Source organism: Terrapene carolina, unplaced genomic scaffold, assembly GCF_002925995.2.
Source record: "Terrapene carolina triunguis isolate 2854851 unplaced genomic scaffold, T_m_triunguis-2.0 Scaffold67, whole genome shotgun sequence".
NCBI lineage: Eukaryota > Metazoa > Chordata > Testudines > Emydidae > Terrapene > Terrapene triunguis.
The window spans coordinates 17,959,604-17,981,872 of record NW_020664418.1 but is presented as its reverse complement, the minus strand read 5'-3'; the positions used below and the strand labels follow the sequence as shown (position 1 = coordinate 17,981,872).

Below are 22,269 nucleotides of genomic sequence, written 5' to 3'. Positions count from 1 at the left end.
GACTGGACAACAAGGGATGGATCACTCAAAATTGTCCAGTTCTGTTCATTCCCTCTGACGCATCTGGCACTGGCCATGGTCAGAGACAGGATACTGGGCTAGATGGACCATTGATTTGATCCAGTATGGCCATTCTTATGTTCTTATCAAGCAGAACACCAGTAAAATAATTCATTCATTCTTACAAGATATTGCAAATATCACTGCATCTGTCACCCTCTGAAGTGTGTTGGTGCCATCTGTATGCACTTACCTTCCTAGCTCTTCCCCAATTTCATAAACGTCTTCCACCTTCTGTTGTTTGAATACAGCCATCCCTGGACTCCTCATTGATGCACCTAGATAATGTGACTGCAATATAAAATACAAAGATGGTAAATTCATTGTGCAGTTTAAGAGTAGCACAAGCTCAACCACAGTAAACAAAGAATCATTAAAAACACACTTCATTTTGAATCTATTCCAGCTCACTACGTTCAAAGTTACCATCAGCTGATGGCTGTTCTGTGGACTGTATGAAATAAACGTGGTGGTCTGAGTCCAGTGCCAGGATCTGATCCAGGGAAGTGCTGAGTACCCTCCACTGCTATTGGCTTCCAGTAGCGTACAGCACCATGCAGAATCAAGCTCCTGGGTCCTCACCCAACAAAATGCTTAAGCACATGCTTAACTTAAAGCATGGATATAAGACCTATTGACTTAAATGGGACTAGTCACATGTGTAAAGTTAAGCACACGCTTAACTGCTTTGCTAGATCAGGGACCCTAAGTGACCATATCACGGAAAAAAACACCATCAGAATTAGCAAAATTGGCCTCCACATGGGCAGTCTCAGCAGAGAGGCTGAGGATAGACTGGGCCAGGAAACTGAAATTCCTTCTTCCTGCTTGAGATGGTCAGTGTTGAAGCACATTGGTGGAGCAGCATGGGCAAGCTTGCACTACTGCTGTGCAGATCAACAGAGGGATTTGGTCTCCAGGCACCTCTCAAACATGAGTCATTTCAAAACAGGGGGAAAAAGCAGCAAGGGGCAGCTCAGCACTTGCATACCTATTGCTCTGCACAGCCATGAGATACAATCAGGTTCATTTCCCAGGCCCACTCCCTTCCTGGGTAGCAGTGTCTGAGAGATCTGCAGAAGTAGGGCCCGACACTGGTGGGTTTCAGGATCAGGAGCGCCTCACATTGCTCTGTAGTGACTGCCTCTGACTATTTTAAGAGCAGTGATGGATTTTGAAGGGTGTCTTGCCCAAAGGAAAGTTATGGTAATATAAATCATAGGGCTTTGACAGGGTGGTAAACGAGAGAAGTAAGTGGCTGGGTGACCTAGGAGGAATAGTCCTTAATTTCTGTGCTAGAGGTATTGGGTTCAAATTCCAGGGTTGCTCTGGTGGACAGGAATTACATTTTAGGCTCCCAATTTTTTTGGGTGGAGGACGACACTAAGAACAAACCACAAGTGACAGATGTTAGTTACATCATTTAAGACACTATTGGAAGGTGATCATATCTACAGGGATGAGGGCAGTGTAAGAACCTATACAGAACAGAATTCTCCAACACAGAGCTCCTAGATTTTCATTTTACATTACAACATTTTTGAGGCAGCTGCTGTGTGAAAAGGAACTGAAAAGCCTATCTGAAAAACATTTTTTTAAGTGTTCATATGGTTCAAATTCCTGTGTAAGCAGGTGTTTCATCCCAAAGAGTTTTCATAATAAAATTAAAAGGATGATGCTAATATGAGCGACTCTGATTAGGGGAAGAAATTTAGGCCCAAACAGGGTGACCAGATGTCCTGATTTTATAGAAACAGTCCTGATATTTGGAGCTTTGTCTTATATAGGCACCTATTAACACCCCCCCACACACACATACACATCCTGTCCAAATTTTTCACACTTGCTATCTGGTCCAAGATCCAAAGTGTGACACTGAAGTTGTTAGAAACTGGTCAGAATGCCCTATGGATTCTATTTTTTTAAAATATCCCCCCAAAAGCTGACCCCCTTGACTGGATCTCTTTTATTCACAATGTTGCTTTTCTTACCTGTCCACTTAGTTCAGAGACTGCTACCTCCCGAGTGGAAGTACAAGATCACGGATCCTGTTCCTTAGGGAGGGCAGTGATTCTCAACCAAGAGTTCACTTACCCCCAGGGGCAAGCAGAGGCCTTCCAGGGGATACATCAACTCATCTAGATATTTGCCTAGTTTTACAACAGGCTACATGAAAAGCACTAGTAAAGTCAGTACAAACTAAAATTTCATACAGACAATGACTTGTTTATACTGCTCTATATACGATATTAGTGTTTCTCAACCTGGGGGTTGCGATTTATTTTATAATTATACAGTAAAACAAGAAAGTAAGCAATTTTTCAGTACTAATGTGCTGTGATACTTTTGTATTTTTATGTCTGATTTTGGAAGCAAGTAGTTTTTAAGTGAGGTGAAACTTGGGGGAATGTGAGACAAATCAGACCCCTGAGAGGGAAACAGTAATCTGGAGAGGTTGAAAATCACTGTCTTAGTGCACATTCCCACAGTAAAGATTGCTAAGTTTTAACATGGGAGCATGCTGAGCAGCTTACAATATGGTTTCGTCTTTCCTGTGTAAACAGGACCCCAAACTTTTACTCATGTCATGGACCCATGCTACAGCCACTATGCAGTTCATTATTTTTAAGTATGTTTTCGCATCCCTTACAAATATTTATAATGTTACAGTAAAAATGTAACTACCCCAAACTTATCTACCAGAAATTCTAGTGCACCCCTGAGACAAAGGTATTTCAGGCACAGCTGTCATCACCACACCTCTCAATTCAACTCTCATTTGCCCATGTGGATTAGACCCAATGCTTGCAAGCAATACATTAGGAACTTCCAGTTTCTGTATCTCTGTACAACTCTTATGAGCTTTTTAAAGAATGTCCTTCACTCTACAATACTTTGGCACACTGGAGAATTAGGAGCATAAGCACATCAAAACCTATTTTGATCCTTTAAAATTATGTTCCATCTAAATGCTGCAACAAGACATGGCTATTTAGATAAATTAGTAGACTTGTAATGTCTTTAGACACTGAGTTAATAGCTTTGAAATACTGAAAAACTATTGAAAGGGACTCTGCCAAATTGAAACTCATGTTCCTTTAAAAGATTTCCCTGTGTTCCCAGCACTATCTTAAATCATAGCACGGAAAGAGTTGTACAAATCTAACTGCCTTGTCACAGTTCATGCTGTTAGTTTGCTTTTGCCACTGCATAGACTAGCCAATTTATTCTCACTCTTTTTGTTTTTTTGGGGGGGGGGGGAATTGTCAGGTTTTTACACTTAGGAAACAAACACTGCAGATTACTGGGATTCCTTTTCAAGGATAGTGTTTCCATTTAAACTAAGAAAGAAAATAAAGGAAACATTCCCCCCACCGCCATGTACTGCTTTCTGAAAGCCTGTTTCAACAAAGCTTATATGTTGGTCCTACAATTACTTCTCAGTGACCCCTAGTCTCAAGAGGAAAGATTCTTGCCTTAATGTCGCATCAACCCTTAACCTGTATAGTGAACTATGACTAACACTTACACTCATAAAACCTTATCAGTAAATGAAGGGATGCAAATAAGATTACAAATCCCTTTTTTAAAAGTCCAACTCAGCTGATCCTTGCAAAAGGAGGAAGAGAACCAGTATCTAGTGCCCTCCTCTGCTATTCCAGTCTTTCCATAACTATTTAATACATTCCAATAGCTCTCACTAGATGCTACATTTAACATCTTTGTTGTGCATGCTTTTGTGCAATACCATTTTCTTAGTATTTTGAGATCCAGATGAATTTTGTGATCATTTTCCTTTGCTTACCGTTTCAATAACATATGATAAGCACTCCAGCTGTCTAACTGAGCATGACTGCCCTGTTATATGCACATGCCAAATGTCCATTATCCATTCATGGTTTAGTAAATGCTCTACAGAATTGCCTTTCTGCGATTCCCAAGTTTCAGATGCTGAAATGTAGCTCATTTGTTCCCTAAATCCTCTTTTGACCCTTTCCCAAATAATGATAGGTTCTACTACACTGTAAAATAGTGACCCAAGGGAAACAATGGAAACCCCAACACTGAAGACATTTAAAACTAGAATGGGTAAAGCACTAGAAAAATAAACAGTTGGGAACAATTCTGTGCTTCTGACAAGGGTGGACTAGATGAGCAAAAAGGGCTTCTATCTCTGATTCCCCTTTCTATCTCCATTCACCTTCAGAGATCTTCTCAAGCTCCCTAATTGATTACTATTGAACATTCTGAAAGGGACAGTAATCTGGTTGAATCTGTTATTTTGTTCATTGTTTACTATTTTGTTTTCTCCTCCCCAAATCTAATCCCATTACTGGCATAAAAACCTCTCTCCTCTAGCTGAAAATAAACAGCTCACTAGCAGCTTCCCCCAAACTAGTACATCCCTCAGGCAATTCTTTCATCTCCTCAAAAAAGTTCTAAGATCAGCTCTGCTTAGGGCTTGAGGAAACAAGTTTACTATCTTGTTGGGTATCCTAAAAAAAAGCTTGTAAGGCATGCAGTGTAGAACAGTACATGTGTCCATTCAGAGAAAATATTTTATTCATAGACGTTAAGGTGGGATTTTCAGAAGTGCTCAGTGCTGACCTAACTCAGCCCCCCTGACTTTAATAGGAGCAGAGTAAAGGCAACTTGAGGACTTTTGAAAATCCAACCCTTATATGGTGTTCATATCACTTTGCAGGAGAAAGTTCTAGGTGTGTGCAGCAGTACGCAACTAATGGCAAGGCATTTCTGGGAAGAGGCTTATCTACTACAGTACTAGAGTCTGCTGAGACTTGTCAAAAGAATGTAATTCCCTTAGGTTGACTGCTCCCTTTATCACAATCCAAGATGTATGCCTAAAAACAACATTACTGCAAATACCCCTAAAAGAATACCATTGCCCTGAAAGAGACACTGGACTGTGACATTGAGGGACAAGTTGAAAATACTGCTCTAAGAATGAAGAACCTGCCCGAGACATCTCTGGGGAAACAGCTAGGTCCTGTTCAACTGACCATTTACTCATCTCCCCTGAGGTTATCAAGGGGAAGTTTTGCTCAATTTGAACACATCACAGTGGTAGCCACATACAAAAAGAAAACCCATACTCACTGTTTAGAGTTTCCTTGTTTCTATAGCTCTATAATTTGCTCAGCTATTTCTGAAGTGACTAAAGAAACCATCTTCTCTGTTGATCTTTGAAGTATATCTTTCTTCCAGAAGGTCAAATCATATACTGTAGTAGCATCCAAATGTCTCAGTCCCATTTTATAAACTGCCCCAAAGAGTTTACAACCTCCAACCTACAAACCTTACAATCTTTGATATGTTGGCATTTCCCATTCTATCACTACAGCCTATTCTATAAAACCCTCTGCTCCCCTACTGCAGATAAGCCTCATTGGCTCTCACCCAGCTGTAACCGTAGTAAAAGCCCAAAATAAATCACACACTTGAGGAACCAAATTGCCTGTCATTAGCAAATATGGAGGCGTGGGGGGTGAGCGAGCATAAAGCACATTTAAAAGTTGATGGGAGCCTATTGACTCCCAGTGGGCTTTGGATCAGGGCTACTTTTAAACTAAGATTCAATTACTGATGTTTGAAAGGATTTTATTGTGAGAAAAAGGTTATCCAGATACCTCTGCAGCATCTAACGTGCAGCAGTGACCTCAGCAGAGGATGTAGCTTTCTTCATTCTTCTCCGCTGGTTTTGTTGGACACTGTGTGTGAATAAATGCATTCTCTCTCAGATTTTTTTTTCTGTGCAACAAGTAGCACCGTATGTCCTGATATTTAGGTAAAAGGCGTTAACTAAAATAAATACCAGGAACACGTTAAAAATAGATTTTAATCTGCAGAATAATCTCTATTCAGCAGCATAAATATTGGTAACAGAGCTTTAATACTAATTCAGAGTATTATATTACTTTTCAACTCAGGAATTCAAAACACTTTACAAACAAATAAGCCTCCATATCCCAGTGAGTCAGGACAGTGTTATTATTCTCATTTTATAGATGAGAAAACCAAGGGAAAGAATTTAAGTGATTGGCCTATGACCAGCAAGTCAGTGGCTAAGACCGAACAGAACACAGACATCCTGACTCCCAGTCCCATGCTCTAACCACTAAAAGATATCCCCGGCCTTTTTTATTTTACATTCATGAGTTTTATTATATCATAAATCAGGCTTTGTCCACACAGGAAAGCTTTTTCTGTATAACATAAGGTGTGAATTTGAACAGATATCGTTATCTGAGTATTATCCCGGTGGGCAGACACTATTATTCCAGTATGCGACTCATTTTCCAGTTTATCTAATGTTGCTTGGAAAGGGGTTTAAACTAAACCGAATAATGCACTCATACCAGTGACACGAGGGGGTTATATCACAGGACTATGCCTGTGTAACTGGGGAAACTTTCTCATGTAGACAAGGCTTCTTTTTGGAGTCACTTAATTATTCTAGGGATGTGACAAGTAATGACTGGCCTGCACATGATAAATCCAATAAATGACAACCATTCAATCCTACTGGGATTATAGAAATTAGATCTGGAAAATATCTAAACTCTATTAGATCAATTGGGCTGACCCCAGCTGGTGCAGGATTCTTCCCTTGGATATGTTCTCCAGTTATTTGCCAGTCTGGAGTGACTCAGGTAACAAATTTCACTTTCCCAAATACACATGACATGAAGTCTCTCTCTGAACCTAGTGCTGAACTCAGAGAAGCTACTTCTGTGGCCTCATTTTACATTATATATGGTAAACAACCACAATAATTAGAACTAGATTTTTCCCGCATGGAATTTTTCACAGGAAAAATATCTCCATCGAAATTTTGGGCCTGAACACATATTGTTTCAAACTGATATATTGAAATAAACATAAAATTTCATTTAAATTTCAAATGTCATCTACTTCTGTTTTTTTAAACTCCAGAAATAAGATTGTAACATTTGAGTTTTTGGTGTTCACATGCTTCTCTCACCTCCATTTACTTTTCCTCCTTTTTTCCCACTGGAAAAGGTTGGAAGACAGTAACACAGTGAGAGAAAATGGGGAAAACCTATTTAATTACAACAGTAAACAGTGTGAAAAAGTAGTTTTTCTCCACTTTGTCAGTTTTCTAACTTTTGCAAGTCAAAGATGTTTTCCCATGAATAATCTAGTTTTCAACAACTCCCTATTTTTCTATTAAAAAAAACGTTGTCAGGAAATTTTCAGCCACCTCTACTACTTATTATCCAGACATCTCTGAATGGTACATTCCAGACGTGCCAGTAACTCAATTTAACCACCAAGTCTTGTTTTAGACTCACCACTGTTGTTGCCACTAGTTCTCAAGAGACCCCCTTTCCATTCTCCCAAGTTATTCTGGGATATTTAGCTCAGTGGTGGCTGACTACAGACTGCAGTTCCAAACCCTTCCATTTCAGCAATGAGTGGCTAGTGAGTCATCTCTATTCATGATCTTGATCTTCCACTAAAGCAAAGATGGGCAAACTATGGCCTGCGGGACCCTCCTGCCCGGCCCCTGAGCTCCTGGCCCGGGAGGCTCGCCCCCGGCCCCTCCCCTGCTGTTCCTCCTCCCCCGCAGCCTCAGCTCACTGCGCCACCGGCACAATGCTCTGGGCTGCGAGCTCCTGGGGCAGCGCAGCTGCAGAGCCTGGCCTGAAGCGGTGCTCTGTGCTGTGCGGTGGCGATGGCGTGGCTGGCTCCAGCCAGGCGGCGCGGCTTTAGCGCCGCCAGCCGCCGGTGCTCCAGGCAGCGCGGTAAAGGGGCAGCGAGCGGGGGGGTTGGATAGAGGGCAGGGGAGTTTGGGGGTGTGGTCAGGGGGCAGGGGTGTGGATAGGGGTCGGGGCGGTCAGAGGGCGGGGAACAGGGGGGGTTGAATGGGAGCAGGGATCCCCGGGTGGCAGTCAGGACTGAGAGGGGGGGTTGGATGGGGCGGTGGGGGGCAGTCAGGGGTGGGGATTCCAGGGGCAGTCCGGGGACAGGGAGCGGGGGAGTTGGCTGGGGCAGGGGTCCCGGGGGGGCCCTTCAGGGAACAGGGGGGGTTGGATGGGGCAGGAGTCCGGGGGGGCGCATAAGGGGTGGGGGATGGGCCACAACCCCCTTCCCTAACTGGCCCTCCATACAATTTTCAAAACTCGATGTGGCCCTCAGGCCAAAAAGTTTGCTCGCCCCTGCCCTAAAGCCAGACAGCCAAGGGTGTTCAGTCAAGCGTGCACTGTGCTGCATCCTGATACTCTGACTCACTGTCCCAGATACCATACCAATAATCGTACATTTACTGTCACTGTTTGTATGGCAATAAAGAATGAAGGGATCCACCCCACATTCCTTCAAGTCATAAACAAACAAGGCTGAGGACACAAGTAGAATTTGTGAAGAGATCTCAAAGAGTGGATGTGTGCATAAGGTCACCACCACCCAATGGCTTAGAAACAAAGCCAGTGTATTAAACCAGCCTAGTCTACAACACACTTTTTAAACACAGTTCTACCCCACACACTGGCTAGCCTATCAACCTATGCTAAAAACAAATCTAGTTGGAACAACGTTTACGTATGGGTCCTTAACTCTGAAGTCCAGCATAGATGGGACCTAGTAGCAAGAATGTCATGAACCTGTACAGAAGTGCTTTTCCACAATGGCTGCTTAAAGGAAAATTGAGAAGCGAAAAACCTCTAATTTGAGAAAAAGCTAAAGAAGACAGACAGAGGAAAACTATAAGGGGCATAAGTGAAGTGGGACAAAGGCCTGAACAACAAGGATTTTAGTAGGACCTATCTACATAACGCTCATCCTGAGAATGCATGGACTAGCAAAACAGCTTTTTTTTTTTTTGGCTAGCCCTTTGCATTACCATGCTGCAGATCCATTTTTCACCCATTGCCATATCCTAAAGTTACAGCATATTGGCATAGTAGGTGCATTCTAAGTGTGACACCTGTGCAGAAATTATTAGGACGATGCTTTAGCCCAGGGGTCGGCAACGTTTCAGAAGTGGTGTGCCGAGTCTTCATTTATTCACACTAATTTAAGGTTTCGCGTGCCAGTAATACATTTTAACGTTTTTAGAAGGTCTCTTTCTCTAAGTCTATAATATATAACTAAACTATTGTTGTATGTAGAGTATATAAGGTTTTTAAAATATTTAAGAAGCTTCATTTAAAATTAAATTAAAATGCAGAGCCCCCGGACCGGTGGCCAGGACCCAGGCAGTGTGAGTGCCACTGAAAATCAGCTCGCCTGCTGCCTTCAGCAGCTATACAGGATTGGGTAACCCCTGCTTTAGCCCAATCCTGCATAGCTGAAACCTCTTAATTTGGAAAGCTAACAGGATGATAGGAAACAGGTATGATGATGATCTTCCACCTTCTAGGAAGGGCTTTATGAAATCCAGCCTGTTAACGTCTCATGCTTTTCCTTTCTTGGCTTTGTCAGTTACTGGCCATTCCTGTGAGCACCACATGCACAGCCCACACGTTGTCCCTTTGCACCTCTGCAGAACCCACCGGTCACCGACCTATTTCCTTTCCTCCCTAAAAGTCACAAGCAGGAGAAGGCACCAGATGGATAAATCACCACCACCCCCGCCCTAGGTCCAGCCTCACCCCCTGGGACGGCACCGCGCGGCGACTGCTCCAGGGCAGACGGTCAGGAGGCGAACCCGGCGCTGTGATGTCAGGGAGCTGGCGGAGCCCTGCCGGGCTGAGCCCTGCCGCACCTGCAGAGCCACCCACCGAGAAAACCCAGCAGCAGGTGCCGACCCAGGCCGGAGGGGCAGCCTGCCACGCCGCTCTCAGCCCGGGGAGCAGGGCGCCCTGGGGACGCAGGCTGGACAGCCCCCGCCCGGGGAGCTGTTCCAAGGAGACCCAGGGATGAACCCTCGCTGCTTCGGCGGGGACCAGGCAGCCAAGCCTCCCAGCCGCCTCCACCAGGCTCCGGCCGGAGCCGGGAGCTGGGCAGAGCGCGGCGGGGTCCGGGGCGGGCGCTACTCACCGTGAGGAGCCGCAGTGTCCAGGCGCTGATGCTGCCGGCTGCTCTCCCTGCGCGCCGCTCCAGCCGACTCCCGCTGGCGGCAGCGGGGAGGAGCCGCTCGGGCCAGTGTCAGGTCGCGGGAGCAGGCTGCGGGCGAGCCCGGCGGGCTGGGGAGCTGAGGGCGCCCCCTGCCGGACTGCAGGTGCGGCGAGCAGCCCGTGTCCCACCAGCTCAGGCCCCGCGCCCCCTCGCTAAGCTGAGATGCCCCAGAAAGCCCAGCTGGGCGGCTGGGGGAAGGGCAGTGCCAAGAGGTTTGTGGCCCTGTGCACTATGGAAATGAGGCCCCCACCTTTCTGCCCGGGCCTGAGGACTTCTCTTTGGTGCCTGGTTGCAGTACCAGTGGTGGGGCCAAGTGCCAGGTTAGCCAGGCCTGAGGCCACCCCTCCATCGTGCCGGGGGCGGCCAGGCCACGCCGGCTTCAGTGGTGTTGGAATGTGGCAGATGGGGTCACAGCGCCGCTCCCGCTTTGTCTTGGTTTTTTTTTCTTGTGGCCAGGGGCCACCTGAGCTGGGACCCTGTGCAAGTGACCCAAATGCACACTGGTCAATCCATGCCTGGGGCAGAGGGGGTGTTATAGAGTGGCACCAAGCTGGTCATTCAAGGGTTTTTTAAACAACTAGATGATCAGTGTTAAAAGAACCTATTTTGTGAGTTCCTGATAATTAAAGGCAGAAATTAAACTATTTCCCCTCTACCCACATTGGTGAATGTCTGTGTTGTAGATTAGAGACACAAGGTAATCTCTTTTATTGAACCAACTTCTGTTGGTGAGAGAGACAAGCTTTGGAGGAGCCACACAGAGCTCACTCTCCCAGGCAAGGATTTTCTCTCAATTTGTGACTTGTGCAATAGAGAGCACTTTGTTGGTGCTCAACAAATACCAAATGAGAATAAGGCTAATACAACTTCTGCACATGCCCACTTACAACCTTATGCAGAACTGCTATGAAAATTCACCAACCCAGGCAAATGTGCCCAGGCACCCCAGATTATCGTCTGCTGTTCCTGGAACATCTTTCAGCATATCTGCAATGTGTCATTTCACCTATCAAAACATATGGGTTGCTTTAGAACTACAAAATATTTGTTCAGGATATATTGGTATACAGATAGCTAGGAACAAACAACCCCCTGGAAGGAATGCTCAGTGTGGGAACCATGCTTGTAGGGAAGAACAGAGACAAATGACCATTGACCCCATCAGAACAGTACTTTAGCTCAAAATGCAGTGTTTTGTGATGAACTCACTCAGAACGCTAATATAGTCTCCCTTGAGGAATATGCCCATATCACTTGTGAATCTGAAGCTGCAATAGTGACATCACACGCCCTTTTTAAAAAGAGTCCTTTTGTGTGACTATTTTACAAGTGTCCAGTTCCAGTATTGCTGATTCCATGTGTTCAAAAATCATGAGCTAGGAAGTGCCACAAAATCATGAGATTGGTTTAAAAATCACAAGATTTTAAAAATAATACGTTTTAGGTTCTTTTTATTTGCTTTTTGGTTTTTGAGCATTTAGGGTTGATGTTTTCAAGCTTTTCTCTGCAACCACGAGAGCCAGAAGCATTGTAGGTTAACATCCAATCCCAGAAAACATTAATAATACATATGCATCATTTGTAATTAACAAGCTGGGAACTGAACATCAATGCCAGTTTGCCTTCATTTCCAATTGGATACATATCAGTTTTAGAGAGAAACTTGCATGGGGCATGCTGGCTTCTGTCTCTCCAAGCATTGGGCTTATTCCCCTTCAAGAATTTCTAGGATCAGATGTAATGCATTTGAAAATCATTTCACTCTGTCACGTTATTGAACTGGAGCCAGCCTCGAGGCAGTGCTCTGCATTGCAGTTCGAAAGACTTGGCTTCAATCCCAGTCCCAGCCTCTCTCCTTCCTCCAAGTCAGCAGAATTCAATTGTGACTCCTTTTAGCTGATTAAGGAGTGGTGTTCATGGCCTTTGAGTGAGTTCCACCCAGTTCTCCCAATCCAAAAGGAAAGAGGCTGCATCAAATGAGGTTGGAATGGGGAAAGATGGAGGGGGAGGAAATGGGAGGGATTCTAAAGCCTCCAACAGGCCTCTGGAGGAATCCAGATTTCTTTAACAAGGAAAGTCTACAGGCTCTCTCTCAAACCTCAGTGCTGAGGTTGTCATCTGATAGCATGAAACACCCCTATGTCAAAAGCCATGTTAGTTACCAGAGGAATAAAGACACTCGTGGAAAACGTTTGCCTTTTGTTTGGACATGTCTGGAATGGAAGGTGACAAAATAACATGCCTTGTACTGACACTTAAAATTGCAATGGCTTTTCAAACCTGGGTGAGCTTTCCCTACCCACTCTATTACACTGAAGAGTGTAACTCCAAGGCCTGATCAAGTTGGCACCTATAACCTACATTGCAAGCAGGGGTGGACTGGCTCTAAACAGATCTTTTCCACCTCTAACCTCTATACTTTAATCCAAAGCAATAATTATAAAAGATTAGGGGTTAGAATAAGGAGCTCCCCTCCTCTCTGGGGCTTGTATACACTCCCCCTTCCCTGGCTGCTGCAGTGAGAGCTTCTGTTCCTATTTCAGTCCATTCTGACCACTGCAAAAGGTGCATTTCTGTGAAGCACATGGTATTAATCTTAATTTAAAAGAACACTGTGCAACCATAGCCTTAGATCTCAATTAAATTGATCTTTGACAGCCTGCTGGAAATGAATCCTATGCAGCCCCCATGGTCCAGTGGGTTTGTAAAAAACAATCTAGATCTTTCATCAATAGAAAAAATTGCCCTGCTATCATTTATATAAACCCATCAGACGCTCTGAAAGCCCTTAGATCAGAGATTTTCAATCTGTGGGGCACGCTCCCCAGGGGGGGCATGGAGTAATGTTCAGGGGAGCCCAGCTGGGGCCCAGACCAGCCCCCACATGGGGCAGGAAGGTACTGCTGCCCAGCTCTGTTCCTCGCTCCAGCCCCAGCTGCCAGCCCCGCGCCCGGGCTGCCCGGGGATCTGCACACAGGGTCCCAGCTGCCCAGCCACCGTTGCAGGCCGAGAGTCCACTCCCACCCCCAATTGTGGCCCCAGCATCAGCCCCCCTACCACTGTCTGCATCCCCCCCTCCCAGAGCCATGGTCTCACTCCTAGTTGGGGGAGGGGGGCGCAGACAGGGGTAAGAGGGGGCATGAGGTAAAAAGTTTGGGGACCACTGCCTTAGATAGATATTAGCAAACTGCTTTAAGATCCAGAGATGCCTCTGTATGACACGTTATTCTAACAAATCTCTAATGTTTCATGGCAGTTAAGGATCCTGTGAAAAAGACTTAATTGTAGAGATTGTGCTCCAATTGCAGAGATCGTGTTGCAATTGCTGAGAGTAGTCATGTGCATGCAAGACAATAAGACAGGAAAGAGAACTGTGCAATTTGAATGGATCTCAAAAGAGAAGGCACTTTTCTGGTACTGCGCAGCACCATAAATCATTGAGCTTTGGAGGTCAGCATTGCTCTCTCTTCACTGGGCATACTCTGTCACACACATCCCTTATCTCATCTCATTTAGGAAGTGACAGAAAAGGAAGCACATATCCTACATTCCTAAAGGAGAGTTCAAACTTGATACGGACTGACCAAGAAAGCATCATCTACACTTATACAAAGTGTGTCACTTACAGAATATTGACAGTGCCTTTATTGCTTCAAGTGTAATTTCCCTCTCTCGTATTTGAAGCTGTTGTAAAAGATTATGTTGCAGATGTTACACATTATACACACACACACACACACAAAAGCTGTGTTAAAACATTATTAAGGTTGCAAAGTCAAGCATTCAAAAGTTACAAAATGCCAAAACAAAGGTTGCCTGTGCAATCTTATTTTAGTCCCCTTGTACATATGCATGATGATACAGCCTTTAATTACATGACCACATACTATCTTTTCCACAGGTCCCTGCAGGGAAAGTCCTGCTCAGCCCATCTTCGTCTGGAGCATACTCAATGTGGATAGAATCTTAGGGAATTAAGATGCAAATCTCTAGCAAATCTCTATTGAGGCTTATAACTAGGCCAAATTTTGGCAGATTTTCGCTAAAACAACAAAAGGCACATCTCGGACACAGGGGCCCTCTTTCTCCACAGCCAAATTTCAAGTCCCTGCTGCACCAAAGCAGGGGTGGGGTGGGGTGTGCTAGAGTTTTTAAAAAAATAGGTCACCAGACATTTTTAATATGGGCAAAACAATGAATTTTTCCCTAGTCTCAGAAATGGCTGAACCTGAACCCTTTTGGCTGAAATGATTAAAAAACACATCAGCCTGAGGCAGACACCCAGCATGGAAAATTTCAGCCCAAACAGTTTAGAGACTGACAAAGTTATAAGCAACTAAAACCAGTGTCTTAAAATAGGAATGGGCAACATTTAAAGGAGGAGATGCTAGCAACCACGCTGCAATCAATGGGTATAATTTTTCAGAAATATAGCTCCTTCCTATGATGATGAAATGCCAATTTGGTAGCTTGCCTTTGGATTTTCTTTAACCTTTAGTCTCTCTGCTTCCCTGGGAAAAATAGTCAAGGTCCATTATGCCCTTTGTTTGTACTATCTGAATGAAATAAAGACTTCCGGTACTGGAGACTTCACTATAATTAATATGATCACACAATTGTTTTAGTCTTTTATTTTTTTATTGAAAGTCTAGTTTGATAGCCCACCCAACCTTAAGGGATAGGATTTTCTAAAGCACTGAAGTCAAGTGGGAGCAGAGTTAGAACAATGCTAAATGCTTTAGATTAGAAAATCCCACCCTAGGGGTGAAATCCTGGTAAATGAGATTGGTATAACGAGGTCCCCAGTGGACTTCACAGTGTCTTCTGCTCTTCTCCAGTTAGAAGTGACTCTTCCCTTTCACCCAAGACACTGGGGCAGATCCTCAGGCTAACTATGGATGGTTTGTGCCACTCCAGAGGTCTGGGTTACCTACAATTTTTAGACAAAAGTGCATAACAGCAGTGGGCATATGGATAAGATCATATAAAAATAATTCCTATTAAGGGTACAATTATTTGTCACATATGCTCAAATACTAGTGAAAATCATATTTGCGTTGCCCATTTATTAGACATGTTCATGATAAGAGCTTCAAGGCAAAGTATTTGCATAAGTAAACATGAGCATCAAACTGCAGTTTTGTTTTTTAACTGAACTGGCCTACATGGCTCCTTAAAGCACTGCAATTCTTAAACAATAATGACAACTCTGGCTGCCTATTAAATCTAAAAAGACTCAACTTTTCAACATGAAAATTCAGTCACACACTAACCCAGGATGTTTTCAGAACACAGGTTGTATCCTCCAGACTTTCCTAATATAACATCCCCAAAATTCTGATGCTGCATTCATTAGCTCTCATGACACTAATGCTCATCTGTGTCCACTCTTCTTGTACGTTCTTTTGGCAGAGGGTTTTTCCCGGCTGTTTTACTTCCTCTTCTTTCTAACTCTTTTAAACCAAGCTGTAAAGCCAGTCAAAATTTTTTCATATAAAAATTTTGTCTGTACAATGCCTAGCACAATGCGATCCTAGCCCAACACAGGGGCTCAGAGGTGCTGCTGCAATACAAATATTTTTTTTTTTAATTTTGAAAAATGGCTTTTCAACTAAAAAAAAAAAAAAAAAAAAAATTCAGAAAAATGTTTGTCCTGAGTCAGGACATCACCTCTGTATACTTTACTGATGCATCTGAATGCCAGAGCTGGTTACTCCTTATCCCTTCAGATTACCATCTTCAGCACACAAGATAGAAAGTCCTTAGGCCACCTACAGCCATCTTCTGTCTCAGATGCTCTTCTTTATCCTTTACCCTGTTTTGTGATTAGCATAGATTTCCCAGTTGAATGAGATCCCACACCTTAAGAGCCTGCTGTGCTCTGACAAAGCTAACGGCCTATCAACTGCCAGTGATATGTGCTATTATGTCACTATGAAATAAAGTGCTAGGCATACATCAAACTGGCTGCATAACACTGTTGAAGGGAACAGCACTAGCAAAGGGTAACATTTTCAAAACTGCTGAGTGACTTTAGGCTCCTAAGTCCAATTTTCAAAAGTGACATAGGCGTTTCAGAATTTAAATCTCATTAAAAGTCAATGAGACTTAGACTACTAATTATTTTTTTTTAAAGGGGGCTTAGGGACAGATTTTCCAAATTTATTTAGGAAACTAGTAGTATTTTCAAAAGCACTTAAGTAGATTAGGCAGCTAACTAGCGCACATTTCAATGAGAGTTAGGGTCAGATTTTCAAAGGTATTTAGGTGTCTATGGGATTTTCAAAGCCCCCTACACAGGTTAGGTTCTTAACTCCCATTGAGATTATGGTAGTAGTTAGGTACCTGACCTGCTTAGGGATGTGAAAATCCCACAGACACCTCAATATTTTTGAAAAATCTGGTCTAACATACACATTTGCAGTTTGGATCTTCCAAGTTCAAATCCAAATTTGCATGTTTGTTCTTCTATAGAAACTTTTCCATACCCCACTGCATCATGCACAAAACCCAGACTTTAAATACTGAATTTTTCAGTTCCAAACTAGCTTACCTTACAATCAGTGTAAGAAACACAGAATGGCTGCATTATTCAAGGAAAATTAGATTACTGCAGAATAAAATTCTCTTCTTTCCCTTCTGCCCCCTGGATCAATCACATCCACTATAGCTGTTGGTTGCAAAACAGTTCCAACTTCAGGTAGATGTTTTTCAAGCTCAGACTCTGCCTGCAGATGAATTTTTCTGGGAAGCTTGAGCAAAAGCCCTGTAGCCATTTTAAACTTAAGGGAAAGTGAAAACAGAGAGAGAGAGAGAGAGAGAGAGGGGTCTAACCATGCTTACTGCAGAAAGGTCAACAGAAAAAAATAGCTGTTTGGGCAAAAACCCTCCTCACACACATACTTTGCAGGTCTTATAGATTTAAGTTTATAAAACTAATTTAAGGCTGTAGATTGGTTTAAGATGCTTATGCAGCTTTAAAGCCTTCCATCAGTGTAACTGTAAACTAGCTCCAAAACATAATTTGGGGAGGAAGCTAAAAGCCTTGAAAGTTGGTCAAGGACAGAAGACACTCATGTGTCTTAAACATTGAACGTATTGTACTAGTACATGCATGCTCAGGCATGAAAATACATATTCAATCTACAATATAAACATGCCTTTGAATGACTAGTACCTATTATGCGTACAGGTGCATGTGAATGATAATCACATCGCATTGAATGTTTGAAGTCTATCTAGACTTCAGACTTTAGTGTTGCATTGAGGTTTGTCACCTTCTTGGCTGACAGAACCCTTCCCCACATCCTCAGTTCTTAAGGCAAGAAGTTTGCACAGCAAAACTCAATAAGTGTGAGCTTATTAATTAGCCAATGCTGATTTAGGAAGGTCCGTTACTATTTTATGTATGTGTGTTATTTTTAAAAGGGTGCAGAGGCACTACTGTTAGAAAAGGTCATGTTCCTATGATCAGGAATGGATGGTCAGACACTGCACAATTTATAAAATGCCATCTAAAGCCAAAATCAGAGTTGAATGTTGATTGTGTATGACTGACAAGTTGAGAAAAACAATATGACAATGCCACAAAAGTCCTTCTGTCCCCTCTCTGTTCTTTCACTGAAAAAAGAAGAGCTCAAGACACAGGCACCAATTTTTTTCTGTGCCGGTGGGAGCTCGCGCCCCCGGCCCCGTACTGACTCCACCCCTGCCCCAACATCCCCGCCCTAACTCCACCCCTCTGTGCCCCTATTGGACCCCTCCCCAAATCCCCGCCCGGCCCCGCCTCCTCCCCCAAGTGCACTGCGTTCTCCCTCCTCTTTCCTCCCTCCCAGGCTTGCTGCGCAAGACAGCTGTTTTGCAGCGCAAGTGCTGGGAGGGAGGGGGGAGAAGCAGGACATGGTAGTGCGCTCAGGGGAGGAGGCAGAGCGGAGGCAGAGGTGAACTGGAGCCATAGGGCGGGGCGGGGAGCTGCTGGTGGGTGCAGAGCACCCACCAATTTTTTCCCGTGGGTGCTCCAGCCCGGAGCACCCATGGAGTCTGCACCTAGGGCTCAAGAGTGGCTTTTATTTATTATGAACCAAACTCACAACTTGATGGAGACATCTAGTGTTATATATCATTTGAATTCCAACCATAATCAGAAGAGACAGAGAAAAATCAGATAGTGACCTCGCACAGCTGGGAAAAATGAACAAGATGGTACTATCTTAAATAAGGCACCTACCTTAAATAAAAAGTTTCATGTTAAGAATCTCACCCATTACAAGACTTTTTTTTTGGGGGGGGGGAAGGGGAGTGTGCATGAATTTACCCCTAGAAAGCGCAGGCCACTGGCTAAGGCCCTGATTCAGCAAGGAGTTTTAAACAGATGTTTAAAGCATAGCACATGCTTAAGTGCTTTGCTGAATTAGTAAATACAAAACCAAACCATTATGTTCTAGAAGTGTAAAGCTTGTGTGTAATATTCTAGATATAGAACCGTACTGCACATTAAGCAGGGGAGGTCGTTGTTGGACTTATCAGAGGAAGGTGTGTACCTCTTTAAAGGGTTAGAGAGGCATGGAGTGATTTTTACAGCAGCCATAGAGCAGGTCAGCATCCCTCCCCACCAGGTGACCGGAAGAGAGGGGGTACTATATAGGTCCATGCTCGGTAGGAAAAGCCCTCTTTTACCTGGGCCAGCCAGAACAGCATCCACCATCCCACCCATGGAAGTGGTAAAATACCAGGTTGTCAGGATGTGCTATGGGCATTACACTAGTTGCTCCTTTCTCAAGGAGGCTGGGAAGGAATTTTTCCCTCACCGCCAGATTGGCCAAGGCAAAGTGGGGGTTATGTCACCTTCCCTAGAGAGTATTCAGGGGAGCTTAGTTGGAGCAAACATTAAATGGGAGATGGGTTGTGATGTCACAACCCATTATGTAAAGGTGGGGCAGATGTCCTGTGCAGGTACTGCATAGGGAAGGGATACAGCGCTCAGATAAAATGGATTGATAAAGGATTTAAAGGAAGTATTCATTAAAGGAACAGAAACGAGGGGTTTGGGACTCCTATGACTGTCACGGCAGGGAGCCAACCCCTCCTCCTTTATAACTCCCCCCAACTCTCATTCAAGGGAGGGGATGGTGAGGTCCCAGCAGCAGGTTGGCAGGGGTCCAGGACGGGTTAAGGAGAGGGCTGACGGAATCCCTCCCTCCATGGACAATAATGGAATTACTTTCACTGTACACTTATCTGCTGGGTACTCCCAGATAGTTAAGAATAAAGTTGTGGCCTAATTAAGCCATATCAAGTGCCTCCTGTACTTCTGGGATAGGTGGACAGCCTTCAAAATTGCATCAAATGCCAGTTGTTTTGATTAATTCAGCCAAAAGAAATTTCATTAAAGAGAATTCCTGTAATATGATTCTCACTCTCATTCCTTTGTTCTGTTTGCTTTCTTTTCCTTCATTCCAGAACAATTGCAATCAGACAATACTTGCTCCATCCCTAGACAAGAGCATTCCACTAAAACTAAAAATTGGTGATCTGATTTTTAAATGAACTAGTGTCAAAATGTATTCCTCTTCTAGATGTTTTAATGGCTCCAGCACGTACGTCTGTTAAAAATAACTCAAGCCAAATTATAATGCAAAGTAATAAATGGTTTATTTTTCTTTCAATCTTACAACAATCTTTAGCAAAACAAGATCAGTTAAGTTTTGCGATTGAAAGTGATTTATTATACCATACGCCATTGATTTTGTTTATGAAATGTGGTACTTAAGTTTTATTTAAACATCTGTATATAGCTCCAGAGTGGAAAAGTGACGAGTTTCATTTCTCAATAGTTTAACAGAACAAACTAGCATGGATGTGAACATGACTTATTTGTCAAATTAAAGAATGCTCTTACTCTAGCTTTTTCAAACCACAAAATCCTATTCTTATTGCTCAGACACCCTACCATGTGTACATACCTGTACATCTACAGAAGAACAATGAAAAAGCAAATTCTGTCTACTTAACTACATATATACTTTTAACTGGTAAAAGAAACTATCCAATAATAATGGATTATAATACTGTAGGCATAGGTGGAACTGGAATACTGTGCAGTACTAATAATAGCTAAGATGTATAGTGCACCATATTTCTCTGTGTAATGTAATAGAAGATAACATTTTTTATAAGTAATTGGAAAGATACTTTGTATTTTGAATCATGCATAATAGGTGAGGGAAGAATAGTCTGCAGGATTTTAATTTAGTGGTTTGGTCACATAAAATGTGAGCCATGCATAACAAATATTTTGCACATATGTACATAACCTTGAAATTATTTATTTTTTAAAGTCTGTAAAAGTGTTGTAGTGAAGAGATATGAAAGCACTAAACAAGATGTTAAACATACAAAAAGACGTTTGGTCACCAATTTTAAGTTGATCTGTATTATTTTCATTAAGGGGTTCATTTCCAAAACAATGGCAGGGATGCACACTTAAATCCTCATGCATTGTTTTGAAAGTTGGCCCTAAATGTTAACATTATTTGTTGACACATTCCAGTTTTGCAGGTTGCTCTGTATTTGTCTGGTGTCACCTGGTGAAGATACTGAATGTGTGTAACCTTGCATGTTCATTTAAAAAGGTGAACATTAGTGCTCTTGAAAGCTACCAGATTAAGCAGCACTCAAAATCCTTTATTTGCCCACAGAGCAGGATGGACAATAGTAAAGCAAGCTTCCCCTCCCACTGCCTCCTACTATTTGCACCTCACTCCTGTTCTATCGGGATTTCTAGGGATGAGAGTGCAGTTCAGTCTTTATTGCCCATTTAAATGTTTGGCCCTTCTGCCCAAGACAGCAGCAAGGATGCCAACTGAGATGTAAGCACCAGGCTACGGGGAACGTGACTGAAGCCATCAACTAATTTCACATACGGTGCCCAACAAAACAATTTGAACAAACGGTATCTGTGTATCAGATTTTACATACTTGCAGTTCAAAACAGTAAACAGTCATTCAATGTTACTGTACAACTTTTACACCCCCGTAATAACATTTAATACAAACTGCAGGAACACAAGAAATTAAATTTAACCATCAGCAACATCATTTCTTACAAGGAATGGGCCTCCAACATTGCAAGTCAACTCTACTCCTCCATACACTTGTCAGCTATGGGGAACGTCCTGAACAGCGGTTCAAAAGTCTTCATCACCTGAGGGCTTTTGTGCATTCAGTCTGAAAACGTTTATAACGTCACTAAACTGGTCTGTAATTAAGGCTCAAAATAGCAAGATCTCCACAAATGGTAGGCTAGCAAAATGTTCTAACCTAGTATTTTCAATGTTGCTATACTAAGGAAGAACTTAAACAAGTTTACAAAAATGGACGGATTTCATTTAACGCTTGAAAACAATTTTCTTTTTAAAAGAAGAGACACAGATCTGGTTAGAGACCAGCTCCTCCAAGACACTGACAGCAAACAATCAGAACATTTAAAAAGTTGGTCTGATTTGTATATTCAAATACTCATTATATTCAAATACAAGGGTAACAGGAATACAGAACATGCAATAATATGAAAAACTTGCCTAGTAAATTCAAGTATAAGGTAAGAGGTGCAAGTAAGAAATTTACTGCTTGTACTATGCATGCTAGAAATGTTTTAAAACTCAACTGAAATAATTCTGTGGCTCATTCCAGGTTTCTCTAATAAGCATAAGGGCTTGTTGCATATTTGAACTTACATGTTTTGCTAGTTAAACAAACAAACAAACAAACATGTCTTTCAATATATATCTAACTAAGATTTTCAAGTTACATGATATGCGTTGATCTTATTCTGTTTAGGCTTAACATTGGACAATTTCTTTATAAAGGAAATGTTTATTGAAAAGCAAAAATATCTTTAACCAAGTTTCAGTAAAGCCAACAGGAAAAAAAAAAAAGTTGTGAAACACCACCCCTGTCCTCCCCACAATCTTCTAACCTTTTTTACATGAATAGGACTGAAATAGAAGAGTCCTATCCAATTCTAAATAAATATACCATCTAACAGCTGAATGGAAGGTTATTGAAAGCTGACACTTTAAACTGCTACTGCAATTCTCACTGCTTTAT

At 42.8% G+C, this 22,269-nt stretch overlaps 1 protein-coding gene across 1 annotated transcript in view; it reads right to left on the bottom strand.

The window, feature by feature from the left end:
* DAPK2 (death associated protein kinase 2) overlaps positions 1 to 10,150 on the bottom strand; it is a 73,666-nt gene extending 63,516 nt beyond the window's left edge. Inside the window, exons 1-2 of the mRNA XM_024200575.2 lie at positions 10,084 to 10,150; positions 254 to 351 (exon numbers count right to left, since the gene is read on the bottom strand). Of these exons, the coding sequence (XP_024056343.1) occupies positions 254 to 330 (77 nt within the window). The 5' untranslated portion in view covers positions 331 to 351; positions 10,084 to 10,150. The remainder of the gene's footprint in view (positions 1 to 253; positions 352 to 10,083) is intronic.
* Between the last annotated feature and the right edge of the window lie 12,119 nt (positions 10,151 to 22,269).